General features: G+C 36.2%; 2 protein-coding genes across 2 annotated transcripts; one reads left to right on the forward strand and one right to left on the reverse strand.

Moving 5' to 3' along the window:
- The first annotated feature begins 1485 nt into the window (after positions 1-1485).
- Positions 1486-8231, forward strand: LOC110794749 (NADPH-dependent aldo-keto reductase, chloroplastic). The gene is made up of 6 exons (XM_056833550.1): positions 1486-2499; positions 6764-6840; positions 6932-7019; positions 7139-7414; positions 7502-7753; positions 7927-8231. The coding sequence occupies exons 1-6, from the start codon at positions 2341-2343 to the stop codon at positions 8011-8013; spliced, it is 939 nt and encodes a 312-aa protein (XP_056689528.1). The 5' UTR covers positions 1486-2340; the 3' UTR covers positions 8014-8231.
- A 2807-nt stretch (positions 8232-11038) lies between these two features.
- On the reverse strand, positions 11039-14740 carry LOC110794792 (NADPH-dependent aldo-keto reductase, chloroplastic). The gene is made up of 7 exons (XM_021999754.2): positions 14491-14740; positions 12795-12845; positions 12551-12627; positions 12325-12412; positions 11943-12218; positions 11535-11783; positions 11039-11320 (listed from the first exon to the last, which is right to left on the reverse strand). Exons 1-7 carry the CDS (start codon positions 14596-14598, stop codon positions 11234-11236), a joined length of 936 nt encoding a protein of 311 aa, XP_021855446.1. The 5' UTR covers positions 14599-14740; the 3' UTR covers positions 11039-11233.
- Positions 14741-15625: the final 885 nt, after the last annotated feature.

Here is a 15625-nt window from a genome sequence, read left to right on the forward strand (position 1 = left end):
GAGCTGAGATCGTCACAAGCAAGAAATGAATACTCCGGAAACGATGATATTGCCGGAAACGGAAATATGGATCGTATCGGAAATATAAATATTATCCAAGTCGTAGATGTTGCCGGAAACGGAAACATGGTACGTATCGGAAAATATTATCGGAAATGGAAATATTGCCGGAATCGGAAATATTGCCGGAAACGGAAATATTTTCAGAATCGGAAATATTATCGGAATCGGAAAATAATTCCGGAAACGGAAATATTAAATATTTGTTCGAAACGGAAATTAATTCCGGAATCGGAAATATTAAATGTTGTTCGTATCGGAAATGAATTCCGGAATCGGGAATTTAATCGGAAGCGTATCGTACGAATTAGCATCGGACGAGGCCCGCTAGACGAAGGCCCAGCACGAAGCCAGGCCATCGCCCAACGACCCGCACGCAGCAACGCACGCCTCGACCAGGCCCAGCGCAAGGCCAGGCCCAGCCAAGGGCGCGCGCGCGCGCAGCACCGCACATGGGTTGTGCGCTTGTCGTGGGCCGCAAGGCCTGCGCGGGTGCACGGCTTGTACGATGCGTGTGCGGGAAATCCTAATCCTATTAGGATTCGTGCGAAGATTAAAATCCTAATCCTATTAGATTTGCTATGTTATTTAGAGTCCTAATAAAGTTCTAATTAACAAATCCACATCCTAGTAGGATTACAATTCCTTTTCCATACTCCTATAAATAAGTGCCTAGGGTCATAATTTATGGGTACGATTGAAGTATTCAAAGGGTAAGTTTTTGAAATAAAATTAACCATACACTTGCAAACACTAGCCGAAATTCCTAGTAACCTTAAGGGCGATTCTAGTTGGTCTAACTTGAGGCGGATCCGGACGTACTGTGGACTATCTACGGAGGGACGACATTTGGAGTCCTAAAGACTTGTTCTTGTTCGGTTCGGGCGCAGCTAGGGAAGGCACGCTACAACATGTATGCATCAATTCTATGCTAAATGATTATGTGAATATAATATGCTTTCCTGGCTTTATGGTTTTTCCGCATGATTTATGAATTGTCATATGTATCATAACCTAACACCTTCAAGAACCTTGGCTCTTGGCAAAACTTTAATCATGGAATTTCAAATAAAAATGATGATATTGCTTGATGATGATACAATCACTACAAGGAAGCGGTTGATTACCAACTGAATTTACCAACCGCCAAAAAAATGGTCAGTAAAACAAAATTTACCAACCGCTAAAAAAACAGTCGCTAATTTACCAACTGAATTATTAGCGGTCGCTATTTTATAAATTTACCGTCCGCTTGTACAGCAGTCGGTAATTTAGTGACCGCTTTTTCCTGTGTTCCGACTACTTAGCAGTCGCTAAATATCCGACTAATTCCAAAAGCCATTTAAAATTTTAGTAACCGCTTATTTATGATCTCCCACCAAATTAGCGGTCGGTATTTGTTTTTTTTTATATATAAAAAAAAAGGGGTTTTTCTCTTTGGTAGCCATGAACTTTTGCAAATTCTCAATGGTAACAAAAGTTTTGCCATATTCTCTTAAATAACATTAGTTTTTAAAAGTTTCTCTATGGTAGCATTGTTCTTGTAATTAAAACTTAATTAAAAAAAGACCTTTCCTCTTTGCTGGAAGAAGACCCATTTGATCATTCAGATGATTCATATGGTGCAGTTTCTCCCACCGCTTATCTTTGTCTAATTCAAGCTCTTTGGCAATGCTGGCCTCTGGCATGCTTGAATCAATCTGTTAAGGGTTCTCATCGCAATGGGCTCATGGGGAAAAAGGTTTAAAGAACTGACGCAAAAAAAAAGTTACTTTAATTTTACAATTTGTTATAAGAAGTCCCCATTTGATCAATAGATGATTAAACTTTACTTTTACCATAAAAAAGTTTTAAAAATCGAAGCCATGGTTTATGGCAAGAAGAGCAAGAAGACGGGTGGAGTTTAAGAGAGGAGTAATGAATTTCCTTTTTCTTTTATTTAATTATTTATAATTAGGTTAATTAGCTACTAATTATAAATATATTGCTATATTAGAGAAACTTTTAAAAACTAATGTTATTTAAGAGAATATGGCAAAAATTTTGTTACCATTGAGAATTTGCAAAAGTTGATGGCTACCAATGAGAAAAACCCAAAAAAAAGAGCGGTCAAACAAATTAATGCCTTACCAACTGGTAATGCAGTAATACAACTCAATTCCTAATACTGCGCAGTCGTTAACATCCCAAAAAAAAAAAATTGCTAGAAGGAGAAGCAGCGCCGATTTGGCCGGAAAATCACCCTCACCCAGCGTATATTAATATTAATGCAGTTAAACAATGACACCCAGCCTCATTGAGTCGGACTCCATTTTATTGGTGCAGATTGAAATGGAGGAAGAACTGCAACTGGTTGAGTTAAACAATGGAGTCAAAATTCCATCCGTTGGTCTCGGCACATACGAAGCCCCTCCACATATTGTTGCTGCTGCCATTAAGGTACTCTCTCCTATACTTTCGACCCAAAATTCCATTAATGAAGTGTATATTTCTAATATCAATCTCCATATATTATACGTCCTCCGCAAATTGTCACAAATTGCGAACGGAGTAAGGGATTTGAACATATAACCTATCTTTTTTTTCTTTGTGCGACAACTTACAATTGGGGGACGAGGGATTAGAAATTGTGACCTATACCGTCTGTCGTATACCTATATGCGCACATATTGTTTTTGATTGTGTTATATGCGCGCATATTGTTTTATTAGCCTAATAGCCTACTAATCTATTGTTGTGTAGTTTTTTTTTTTTCTGTTTGTTCAATGAAATTGGTACGTATTGTGTTTTTTTTGATTCAGAGATTGGTATTGTATTTGGTTATTGTAAAATCTGTTTTTTTTTATATTCTTGGGTCCTTTTAAGGATAGTTCTTAGCTAGGAAGGTCTTTTTTTGCAGCTAATTTAATGGAAAAAATTTATGTCGCCCTTCTTTTTATTTTCTTGATATTTTTTAATTTGGTTTGTTGGATTTATATATGGATTAGTCGAATACTAGCAGTCTGGCACACAAAAATAAAATATAAAAAATGGAACTAGCTATGCTATCTTGAACGGTTTCCGTAGAATATAAGGGGGTGTTTGGTATGAATGTTGGAAAGGGAGTGGAATGAAAACAAATAAGAAGGGGAAAGGGTAAGGTTAAGTATTACTATTATGGGTTGTTTGGTATATCGTAGGAAAGGAATCGCTTATATACATTTTCCTTACTTGATGTTTGGTAAGTAATAAGGAAAGGAATAAATTTTGTAGTGTTATGTTCTACATCATACATGTACAATAGAAAAGAATAAATCAAAAGAAACTACTGATGCTGGTTATAAAATCATGTTGTTTGGCATAAAAATACTACTCTTGCTGCTGTTATAAAATATCAACATTTCAAGGTAAAGGAATAACATACTTGAACTACTACCCAACAAATTAGCTAAAGATATCAACATTTCAAGGTCAAACAATAATCCCAGCAACTAAAAAACCCCAAATAAACTCGGCAACTAAAAAACCCAAAAATAATCCCAGCAACTAAAAAACCCCAAAATAATCCCAACAACTAAAAACTCCAAAATAACCGATTGATTATGTGTTTGATAAATGTAAGCCGATTGTGGGAGTATTAACAGTTGTAGTAGTTGAATTTGAGATTTTTGATTAATCGCCAAAATGAAGAAGATGAAGACAAAGGTGCACTCATCTTTAAAGATTAGTGTCAAAATGAAGAAGATGAAGACAAAGGTGCTGCACTCATCTTTAAAGATTAATCGCCAAAATCCAAAAAGTATGATTAATTTATCAAATCATAGCTCACAGCTTCTCAAAATGCAGAAATTTTCCTAGATTACTACCTAATAAATCAAAAAATGAAACAATAATCAACGAAATTGCGAAGAATAGTCGATAAATGCTACCGTTGTGAATGAAATTGCGAAGAACCCGATGTTAATTGATCCGAAAATCGATGAAGATGAAGCGAATCACTTGTGAGATCGGATCGAAATTCAACAGAGAGAGGGGGAGAGAAGGAGAGGGAGAGAAATGGAGGCGGCAAACAATTGTTTGAGGGGGAATGGAAATGGTTACTGTAAGGTTTACAGCAGAAACAAAGTAAGGGGATTAATTACTCTCCGAAAACGGTAACTGTTACCAACATCCCATACCAAACAAGTTGTAACCTAAACCATTACTTGATTCCGTTTCCGGCTCTAACATTCTTCATACCAAACACCCCCTAAGAGGTAGAAGAATAATCAACGGGCAATCTCCAAGAACTCTAACCTAACCCATATCAGAGTTATTTGACAAGGAATACCTGAATGATCGATAGTAAAATTAATTAGAGAGACCGAGAATTTAGGCCTAACAATGGGACCGTTTTTTTTGAGTTCTCATAGCATCGGGGTTTAATCAGCTACCCACCTGTTGTAGGTGTAACAATGGGACCGTTTTAGCCTCTTGCTAATTTTTTTTTTTTTTTTTTTTTTGATTCCAGTGAGAAGAGAAGCTTCAAAAAGAGAAAGGGTACAAGAAAAAACTAACAAACAGAAAGAAAGCAGCTAAACTAACTAACTACGGAGGGGCAAGACGTGGTAAAGCCACACCTCGAATATCCTCTTCTAAAATACGGTTAAGTTCTAATGGGGGGTTGTCTAGGATGAGATAATTGGTAGATTGCGAGACTCCGTAGTTGGCAAGCCAATCCGCAGCCCTGTTGCCCTCGCGATACACATGTATGATCTTCACCTTCCAATCTTCTTTTTCCAGCATAGTACGGCAGTAATTGAGTTCATGAATACACTCCCCACAGCTAGGATGTTTGTTCTCAATTGCTTGGACACAAGATAAACTATCTAATTGCACCTCCAACTGACAGATCATAAGATCGCGAGCTAGCTCTAGCCCTTGAGTGAGAGCTAACACTTCAGCACGGAAAGCCGAGCAATGGCCGTAATATGCCACTGCAGCAGACACAAATACTCCTTCATTGTCACGAATGAGCATTCCCCCTCCCGCAGGTCCTGGGCTTCCCTTAGCAGCTCCATCACAGTTGAGTGCATACCATCCCTCCCCTGGGGTACTCCAATTTATAAACTTCTGAATTTTAGTGGGCTTGTTCCCTTGATTGTCTTGGTCCAGTTCTTGCAGCGCTCTACGCGATTCATTCACACGAACTTGTAAGAAGGCACCTATGTCTCTTGGTATATCATTTCCTCTACCAAAAACAAATGCATTCCTCCAACGCCAAATCCACCAAAGAGTCGTGCCAAAGTATGTGGCCCAAAGATCTTCATTGCTAGCCTCAGCTCCTGTAATGTTAATAGTGATCCATTGTTTAAGGTGCATTTGAAAGAATTTATTATCATGGGCAGGACCTCCAATGCGTCTCCACACTAGTCTGGCTGCTGGACAATCCCGTAGGATATGGAGGGTAGATTCTTCCTCGTCATTGCAAATGTAACATCTAGGATCATCTGTCATGCTTCTTCTATATCTGTTTAAGTTGCCTAACAAACGATCATGACAAGACAACCAAATAAAGGCACGAACTCTTTGTTGAATTGGAGCCTTCCAAATCGCACCCCAACATTCATCGTCTATTGTATCCGTCTCATTACGCAGTATATTAAGTGCAGATTTTATCGTGAACTTTCCCTTCGAAGAGCCCTGCCAGTATACTAAGTCCCCCACACTAGGATCATCTTTAAGCTTAAAGCTTTGGATTTGTTTTAGCACATCCTGCTGCAAATAAGGGGCAAAAATGTTCCATTTCCAACCTTGATCTTTCTCCCACATTTCCTCCACAGTGGCACCAATAATCTCCTGAGGTATTTCTTGCGTGGCTAAGTTACTGAGAGGCGTGTTAGTAGCCCACTTATGGTCCCAAAAGAGGGTGGTGGTGCCATTGCCCACAGCTTTTTTCAGACCTTCTCCAAGTAATTTGGAGTTTTCAGTTATGCCATTCCAAACATTAGACATCCCTTTCTTAGGCACAAACATGTCCACATCGCATCTACCTTTGCAATACTTTGATCTCAAGACTCTAGACCATAGCGCGTTTGGTTCCGTGAGCACCCTCCATCCAAGTTTAGTTAAAAAAGCCGCATTAGCTTGTCTCGCTGAACGAACCCCAATTCCTCCATTTTCCGTATTCCTTTGCAGTACCTCCCACGAGATAAGGTGAACTCCTCTGCGCTCTTCACTACCACCCCATATGAATTTGCGGGCTTTTCTATCAATGTCGTCGCAAATTGAGCGTGGTATTTTCGCTGACTGCATAGAGTAGAGACCCATTGAGGTTAAAGTTGACTTAGCAAGTGTTATACGACCCGCTAATGACAAGTATTTAGTCTTCCACCCCGATAGTCTACGATCAATTTTCTCACAAATATGACTGAAGGTATCGCGTGTAACTCGGCTTGTGAGCGTGGGCATACCCAAGTACATCCCTAGGTCATTGGTGCTCTCCATCCCCAACGCTGCACTAATCCTCTCTTGGGAGTCAGCAGCTACATTCTTGGAGAAATACACACGATTGTGATAGCACAAGAACAAACTGCACATAGCAGTGTGAGAGTGGGGTGCTAAAATCAGTTACTCTTAAAACTATTTCGTTCTTTTTTCTGTTCTTATTTTGATGAAATAAAACTATTTCGTTCTAGTTTGATAATGGTTAACATGATTAATTGTTCTTTTTCTTGATTATCAGATTGGAGTTGTTTTGAAGGAGCTGTTTGAAGATGGCACTATCAAGCGAGAAGACTTGTTTATTACCTCCAAACTCTGGTAAAGTAGCACGTAAAAATGGTAGTCTTTGATCTTACCACTCATAACTGTAATTTGTATTTAGGGTTTGTCTGTTTTGTTACCATGACAGGAACTTTGATCATGAGGCAGAAGATGTGCCAAAGGCACTAGAAACAACTTTGAGTGACCTTCAACTTGACTACTTGGATCTATACCTTGTACGTATATATGTCACATGTTTTATTCAATCTGTATAATTTTATAACAAATCTTTAAAATTTGTTCAATATTGAAGCTACTCTGATTTCTCATTGATGTTGTTGTGTCTGCTAAAAAGATCCACTTTCCAGTAAAGGAGAAAAAGGGATTCCGTTACAACAATCCAGAAAGATTCATTCCAACAGACATACCTAGCACATGGAAAGCAATGGAGGCGTTGTATGATTCAGGTAAGGTCCGAGCCATTGGAGTTAGCAATTTCTCTACAAAGAAACTAGACGAGCTTCTCCAAGTTGCGCGTGTTCCTCCTGCTGTAAACCAAGTTGAATGTCACCCTATGTGGCAACAGGAGAAGCTGCATCATTTTTGTAGATCAAAAAACATACATCTATCTGTAAGTTAATGTACCAGCTTAAATAACCTTTAACGCTTTAATACATGGTAAGAATATAATTGAATTGAATATACTTATGTTCTTCAGGGTTATTCACCATTGGGGTCTACAATTCCTGAAGGAGACAGGAATAAAAGCCTTCTTGCCAATCCTATTCTCAATAAGCTTGCAGACGAACTAGGCAAATCTGCGGCCCAGGTAGCTCTTCGTTGGGGACTTCAGATGGGGCATAGTGTATTGCCTAAAACCTCCAACGAATCGAGGTTGAAGGAAAATATGGATGTTTTTAGTTGGTCTATACCAGATAACTTGCTCTGTAAATTTTCTGAAATTAAGCAGGCAAGTACGCGTTGTAGTATTTTCTACTTCCTCCCGTTGCATTTTTTGATGCAGTTTTTTCAAGACTAGAATGATTATGCTTTTGAGTTGGTTGAACGGGGTGAAATTATTTACAGTTTTTTTAAGTGTCATAATTTTCTAATATTGTTTTTTTTTTTTTTTTTTGGATCCAGGAAAAATTTGAGAAAGCAGTGTATTTGGTGCACGAGGCATCTGCTGGGTACAAGACTCTTGAAGAACTATGGGATGAGCAAGTCTGAAATTCTGAATGTTCAACATTTGAGAACTTTACAAGTGTATCATATTTTTGACATTATTTTATTTTATTTTTCACCCGGAAGATGGTTGCTTAGAAATTTCTGTAGAGAAAGTTCATTCCAATACCACAGCTATGCAAGTTTTAGTATATTACCCAATTTTTAAGCCTAGATTGGTACCAAGAACAAAATTCTTATAATATACAAGTAGTCTTACGTCACCTACAAAAATAAAATAGATTTGTAAAACGCAAATTTAGATAAAAGAAATAAGGTCTTATAATTAAAACAATTAATATTTCCATTTTCATCATAGCAATTAGCAACAATCAAATGTAAATATCCACTATCATTGTATACGCAAGTCCCCTAGACTATTAAAAACTAGTCTTATATGCACACTATGTCTGCGAGATATAAAAACTAAAAATTGCGTTATGACAACTAATTACAATAAATAATATGTTAGAAAAATTGTCAAAATGTTCATATGAATAAAAATTAGCTATAATAATCTCTAGATTAAAAAAAGAATTTACATATAGTGGAACAATGTTATACATGTATTATATGACGAAAAATCTAAATTGTAGTACTAACGTAAAGAAAATGACATAAAGATGAAGCCCATATTTCAGAAATGAATGGAATTGTGTGTTTCGCATTGATGTTAATCATATAATATATACTACTTACATTGCTTGATGAAAGCTTAATTTCTAGAAGTATCTTTGACAACTAATATACAGGAATATAATTAGCTAGCTAATATAGGTAATTATTTTCCGTGATTGATTTACCTAATAAAATCAAAGATTATATAGCTACTATAGGTAATTATTTGTTGTAATTGATTTACATAATAAAATCAAAGATTATATAGTTAATATAGGTAATTATTTGCCATGAAAAACTAATTAATCAGTTTTTTAAAATAATAAATAATCAGATTTACAATAATAGGTAAGTGTGAAATGTGAAGGGTATTTCAGTATTTTACATGGGGACACCAAAAGTGTGATTACGAAAATAACCCTTCCCTCTTGGCTTATATAATAGAGATAATCTAAAAACGCATTAACATTATTAAATTGAAGTACTGGTGCCCAACAACGTCACAGATATTCAAGAATCATCAAGAACTGGATTATTCGTCACTTGTTTTGATTTGATTTCATTTTTGTTAACCAATTCATGCACTGTCTTCGACGCAATCTGTATTTCAAAAATCAGTGGCAATATCTTTAGATGTGGATTATCGTGATAAACACCGATAATTCGTAAAAACAAAACAATTACTTTCATCACGGAAACCACTTTCTCTTGTTCATGCTTGAAACAATTAAGGACTTCGAAGTCTTGTTGCGATGTAATTGATAACCCGGAGAAGAAGAATTATGAGAGATTATGTTTGACTGGAAATAACGTGTAATTGACACTCTTTGATGATAGAAATTTGAGGACGCACGCGGAATTTTTGATGGACCTTAATAATGTATCAAAATTGCATTTTTATCATTGATTACATTAATAAGAAATGTACAACAATATTTGCAATCCAGGATTTGATTATAGGGTATGCAAATGTAAATAGACAAAATTCAAACCCGTTTTTCATTAGCCTATATATTTTTATCTACGACTACTTATATATGACCCTTATATGACGATTTTTTGCTTGTTTTTCTCAAATTTAATCATTTTATGGAAATATAATAATGGTCAAAAAGTAACCCCTTATAAAATAGTATAAAATGTATATATGATAATAAGGAGAAAAATAAATTGATTGACACTAAATAATTGGAAGAGGAGATTGAGGTAAAGAGAGGTTGAAGTAAGAAAGCAATTGTTGAGAAATAGGACTACCAATATCATAAAATAATAAAGAAATAAAAGAACACGAAATTGGAACTAATGGCATTATTGACATTCATTACCAACAAGTTAAACCTTGTTTTTAACGGCCTCCGCTCTGTTCCCCTCATATTTTGTGGAAGCTCTTTTGATAGGCTCACCTCTCAACTCATGCACATACATCATATTTATAGTGGTTGTATTCTAGTTTTTAGATATTTCTACACTTGTCATTTATCTAGATTTTTATTAGGATAATTCTAGATTATAATTTACTATTATATATTTCTAGATTGTTCTACATTAATACATTTCACTACTAGATTTTTACAATAATATTATCTAGATTTGTCTAGATTAATATTTCAACGCTCGTCCCTTCATCTTGAAAAATCTTGTACTCCAAAATGTTTATTTTTCGAAAATCTCGTTGATGCACTTGTCATCAACCACCAACAGACATGAACGCTTGAGTTCCATTAATGTTGGCACTCGTGTTACCAACCTCCATCTTCTCAATACCTTTTATTAATTTTGATAATCTTCTCGTTGGTATTCATGTTATCAACTATCCCACTGATGCTCATGTCACCGACCATCCCGAATGCTCTTGTCCATTGGCAAACTTCAAAATATTTTCTTCTACATTTTCTGCATCGGCATTTGTTTCTCCAAAATTTTGTTTTGTAGTGGTGCTCATGTCACCACCATCACTGCTAATGCTCATGTCATTAGCAGGAAAAAATTGAGAAAGCGGTGTACTTGGTGCACGAGGCATCTGCTGGGTACAAGACTCTTGAAGAACCATGGGATGAGCAAGTCAGAAATTCTGAATGTTAACATTTGAGAACTTTACAAATGTATTTTTTGAGAACTCTGTTTTTATTTTATTTTTCACCCGAAAGATGGTTGCTAAGAAATCTCTGTAGAGAAAGTGCAGTACAACAAAATGAACAACTTGGTGATGATATACTTGTTCACAAATGATCCCACTTAGGCACCGTATGATGGAACTGTAGTTGGTCAATTTGGAACTTATTTATTTTGTGAAACAGAACTAATGTCCTCCTTCAGTGATTTATACTTGCACCGGGAAGGCGGAGACAATAAACCAGCAAAAGCAACAAAGAACATCAGAAAACATCCTCAAAAAGAACACAAAACCCAGATCTGATTAAGATAACCTGATATTATGCCCTTTCTTGATTATTAATCTCAAATTTTATACTCAGGTACTTGTATGTTAGTAGTACAGAACATTAAAATACTAGGAGTATAAAAATGAGACAGTTTATTTTCAGAGTACAATATTAGAGAGAGACTATTGAGCGAAATAAAATCCATGAAATACTTTTTAAATTAGAGCTTAGACTTGCTCATCCCATAATTCTTCAAGAGTTTTATACCCAGCAGATGCCTCGTGCACCAAATCTTTGCCTTTAACCAACTTTTCCTGCACCAGTGAAACAAATTCGAATTAAATTAAACATGCATGAAGTGAAAAAGACACCCAATATATTTAAACCATGCAGATGCATTCATCCAATTCAATAGACTCGAGCACAATCATTTCCAATATGATGAAAAATGAATTCAATATCTAAAATACTGTAGACCATATCGAAAGACAACACGAGGAAGCAGAAAGAATTATAATGAATACTTGCCTGCTTAATCTCAGAAATTTTGGCGAGTAAATTTGCTGGTATTGACCAGTTAAAAACATCCAAATTCTCCTTCAACCTTGTTTCATTTGAGGTTTTAGGCAACACACTATGCCCCATTTGAATCCCCCAACGAAGAGTTACTTGTGCAGCAGATTTTCCTAGTTCCTCTGCAACCATGTTGAGAATAGGATCGGCAAGAAGCCGTGTTTTGTTTGCTTCAGAAGATTGGGAACCCAATGGTGAATATCCCTGTGGAACATCACGTTTAGTAAACAATCTATTTAGTTTTTAAAGCAAACGTGCAAAAGGGACACACAAATAAATCAGCTCCAAAGGGTCATCCGTGTTTCCAATAATAAGGCATATCATATGTTTAATCCTTTCAAATAGACATCAAATGGAACTTACAGATAGATGAATGTTGTTTGATCTACAAAATTCATGCAGCTTTGCTTGTTGCCACATAGGATGACATTCCACTTGGTTTACAGCAGGAGGAACACGAGCAACTTTCAGAAGGTCTTCTAGTTTCTTCACAGAGAAATTGCTAACTCCTATTGCTCGAACCCTACCTGAATCACAAAGTGCCTCCATTGCTTTCCATGTACTAGGTATGTCTGTGGGAAGATATCTCTCAGGATTATCACCACTCAATCCTTTTTTCTCCTTTACTGGCCAGTGGATCTTTCATAAAACAATCATATCCAGGAAAAAGAATAAAAATCAGAAATCAGAAAAGACGGATAAAAAAAACACTGATGTATTTTCTTGATTAAAACAAGTCACATACAAGATATAGGTCCACGTAGTCAAGTTGAAGGTCACTCAAAGTTCTATCAAGTGCCTTGGGAACATCTTCTGGATCATGATCAAAGTTACTGCACATGAACATTAACAAAGTGATAAATTGCTCATCCTTCCTGTTAACCACAGTCATCTTCTCAATTTCTACAACATAGATAAAACTAGTCCCTTGAATATGAGATTACAGTCAAAGCAATCCTTTAAATACTCACTAGAGTTTGGAGGTGATAAATAATTCTTCTCGCTTCACTATGCCATCTTCAAACAACTCCTTCAAAACAACTCCTATCTAGTAATCAAGAAAAACACAATCATGTCAACAAGATTGGTAAAAAAATTAAGTCAACTGGAGTAGAACTTTAAGATACTATAGAAAAGTATTTTCTAAGAAAACTAAAAACAGAAGACACTATAATGAGAAAGGTGGATCCTTAAGTTTTGTCATTAGTTCATTACCTGCTTCTCATTTCCATAGATATGCGCACAATCAATGTGCCGATAACCCAACTGCATCAGGAAATAAAAGTGAGCTTCCAGCAATTACACTAAAAATTGCTTTCGTACTTAATCACCATAAGAAGCTCTGAAGCTGTAATAAAATACACATTATTATAGTTGGATTACTAGTACATATATCGTGCACATTGTACGGAGTACTCTACCAAGAAAAACTGAGAAGGCTCTTCTAATACTTGAGAGAAAGGTTAAAATACTGCTCTAAGTCTCTAACTACCATAGTTCCCACCTAAAAGCCTGTTAGCTACTTAGCTTACATTTTCCAAACCGAGAATGTGCACAGTGCACTTTAGTTGGTTAGTTGGCCTTTCTTTCTAATTTTATGGGCTCACCGGCTCACTAAATTTCCCCGAAAAGTGATTAGGCTGCTTGTAGGGAATTAATAACCGTGTAAAATGGTATGGAATCAAGTAAATCAACACATGGGGTTTAGCAATAAGCATAACCTGATAAAATAACTCGGAATCTTTATTGCCTCCATCCTGTCAAGTCCACCATCAATCTTACAAGCAAGCAAGAAAAAGCAATTTGGAGGGAGCTACAAAAATAAAAGGACTAAAGATGAGTGAATTTGTGATTGTACTGTTCAGCCGAAAGGGACTCTCATCCATGCTACTCAAAGATATGAAGAATGTATCACACTATCACCACTTATATATGCCGCTATGCCTCACAAACGACTATGCTAGGACTATACTACCTAAATCTCCTAAATTTAGGCAGTTGTCTGAACTTCTTGACCTTCCTTAGAACTTTCAGGACTTAATTTAAAGATTTGAATTAAGCTCTTTAACCTTATAAGAACCTGTTTGTCCTTATATGAAGTTATTCGACTTCAAACTTTTTTCCCCCTGGTGAAAAGATCATGGCTTAGGCCATAAGTTGCACAACTATCCATTTCCAATGCCCAACTAACATCCTAGTTCCTACAATGATCCCATCCAAGTAATCTATATTGCAAACCCTTTTATTTAGCCTCTTTGCAACTCAGACTTCAAATTACTGCACCAAAGGCTAGAAAAGAAAATCCACATTTAGAACATTTTTGGTACAGAGTTTTTAAGTGACGGAAGTGGAATCAATTAACTATTTTCATGACCTAATAATCAGTCCAAGAGTTGTGATAACACAGTCCATTCCATAAGGGTAAGTTGGGAGTAACCTACCACCATTTGTTACCTTTCCCAAATCTCAACCCTATGTGTAAAAACTACTGGTAGCAAAATTGTTGCTCTCCTCAATCCCAATTTGATACTTCTGATTCCTTTCCTAAGTTATACGAATTACCAAACAACCAATAATGGTAATAGTTAACCTTACCCTTTCCCTTTCCCCCTTATCTGTTTTATAGAACAATCAAGGAGATCAACTCGGCTGCCCTCGCTTTCCTTGCATAAGAACATCTAAAAAAGACAATAATTAACCAAATTCGGTAACTTGATCATCTCGACCTCATTGAAATTAACAATATTCAATGATTCGGCAAAAAAAAATAAAAATAACCGATTAATTAAAAAGGAATAGTAACATAAACCGAAGATACTCAACGAGTTATAGATAGATTAATCGCACAAAAAATCAAGAATACTGAAGTAATTAACAAAGGGGTAATAGAGGAGGAGGGAGAAAATAAAACCTTGACGGCAGCAGCAACAATTTGTGGAGGAGTTGCGTAAGTGCCCAGCCCAATTGAAGGGATTTTGGCTGCTGTATTCAACTCAAAAGATTGCAATTCCCCCTCCATTTTTCCAATTTCTAGAAATTACAATATGGAGTACGAGTTTTATGGTATTACGGAGTACTCCAGGACAAAAGAAATGATGAGAGAGAATGAACGGTGAGAAAATGACGTTTTGAAAGTTACAGGTTCCCGTGACTTCATTCTGGTCGTCATCATCGTGGAGTTTTATCAATTCCAGAACAAACTGAAACTAGAGCTGTAGTCCGTAGTGGAGAGTGACGAGTGACGACTTTGGCTTCCAAAAAACAGAATGACTCACTGCTGGCACTGGGCTGGCACGGCACGCCCCATACGAAAAAAACACGACCCTGCACAAATACGGAGTAGTGGACTGGGCTCGGGATGATATTTTTAAGGAAAAGCACGTCAAGGTATGATATGACCTGGCCCGATGATAAAACATGTTAAATTGAGTTAAATTAGCCCCTGCACAAATACGAAGTAGTGGGCTCTGCTCGGGATGGTATTTTTGAGGAAAAAGCACATCAAGGTATGATATGACCTGGTCCGATATGACAAAATATGTTAAATTGAGTGAAATTAGACTTAGGCACAAAGGTTCGACCCGACAAGAGGGCAGTAGTTAAGGGTGTTCATCGGACCGGACCGACCCGACTGGACCGAAGATCGAAATTTTGATAATTCAAGATCCGGAGAACAGACCAGTTATGTTTGGATTACACCGGAAAAGTAGGACCAAAATCCGAACCGGGCCGGCTTAGACCAGTTGTAGACCAATTTTTACACTTTTTTATTTTTTTCTATAAAATATGGTTAAAAAGAAAAAAAAATAAGTATATAAAACCCAAATGTTTAAGGCCTTTTTTTGAAGATAAAATAAAATACTTTGTATATAAAGTAATATTTACAATATATTAAAGGAAATTTTTTAATATTTTTAATATTTTATATTATATTTTTTAAATATGATTTAAATTGAATAATGAACTAAAAAATAATCCTAATTATAGTAATCGGGTTGATTTTGAAAACTGACAACAAAAAACAGGAAACTACTTTTTGTTGTTTT

The sequence above is a fragment of the Spinacia oleracea genome, chromosome 6 (assembly GCF_020520425.1).
Source record: "Spinacia oleracea cultivar Varoflay chromosome 6, BTI_SOV_V1, whole genome shotgun sequence".
NCBI classification, from domain to species: Eukaryota; Viridiplantae; Streptophyta; class Magnoliopsida; order Caryophyllales; family Amaranthaceae; genus Spinacia; species Spinacia oleracea.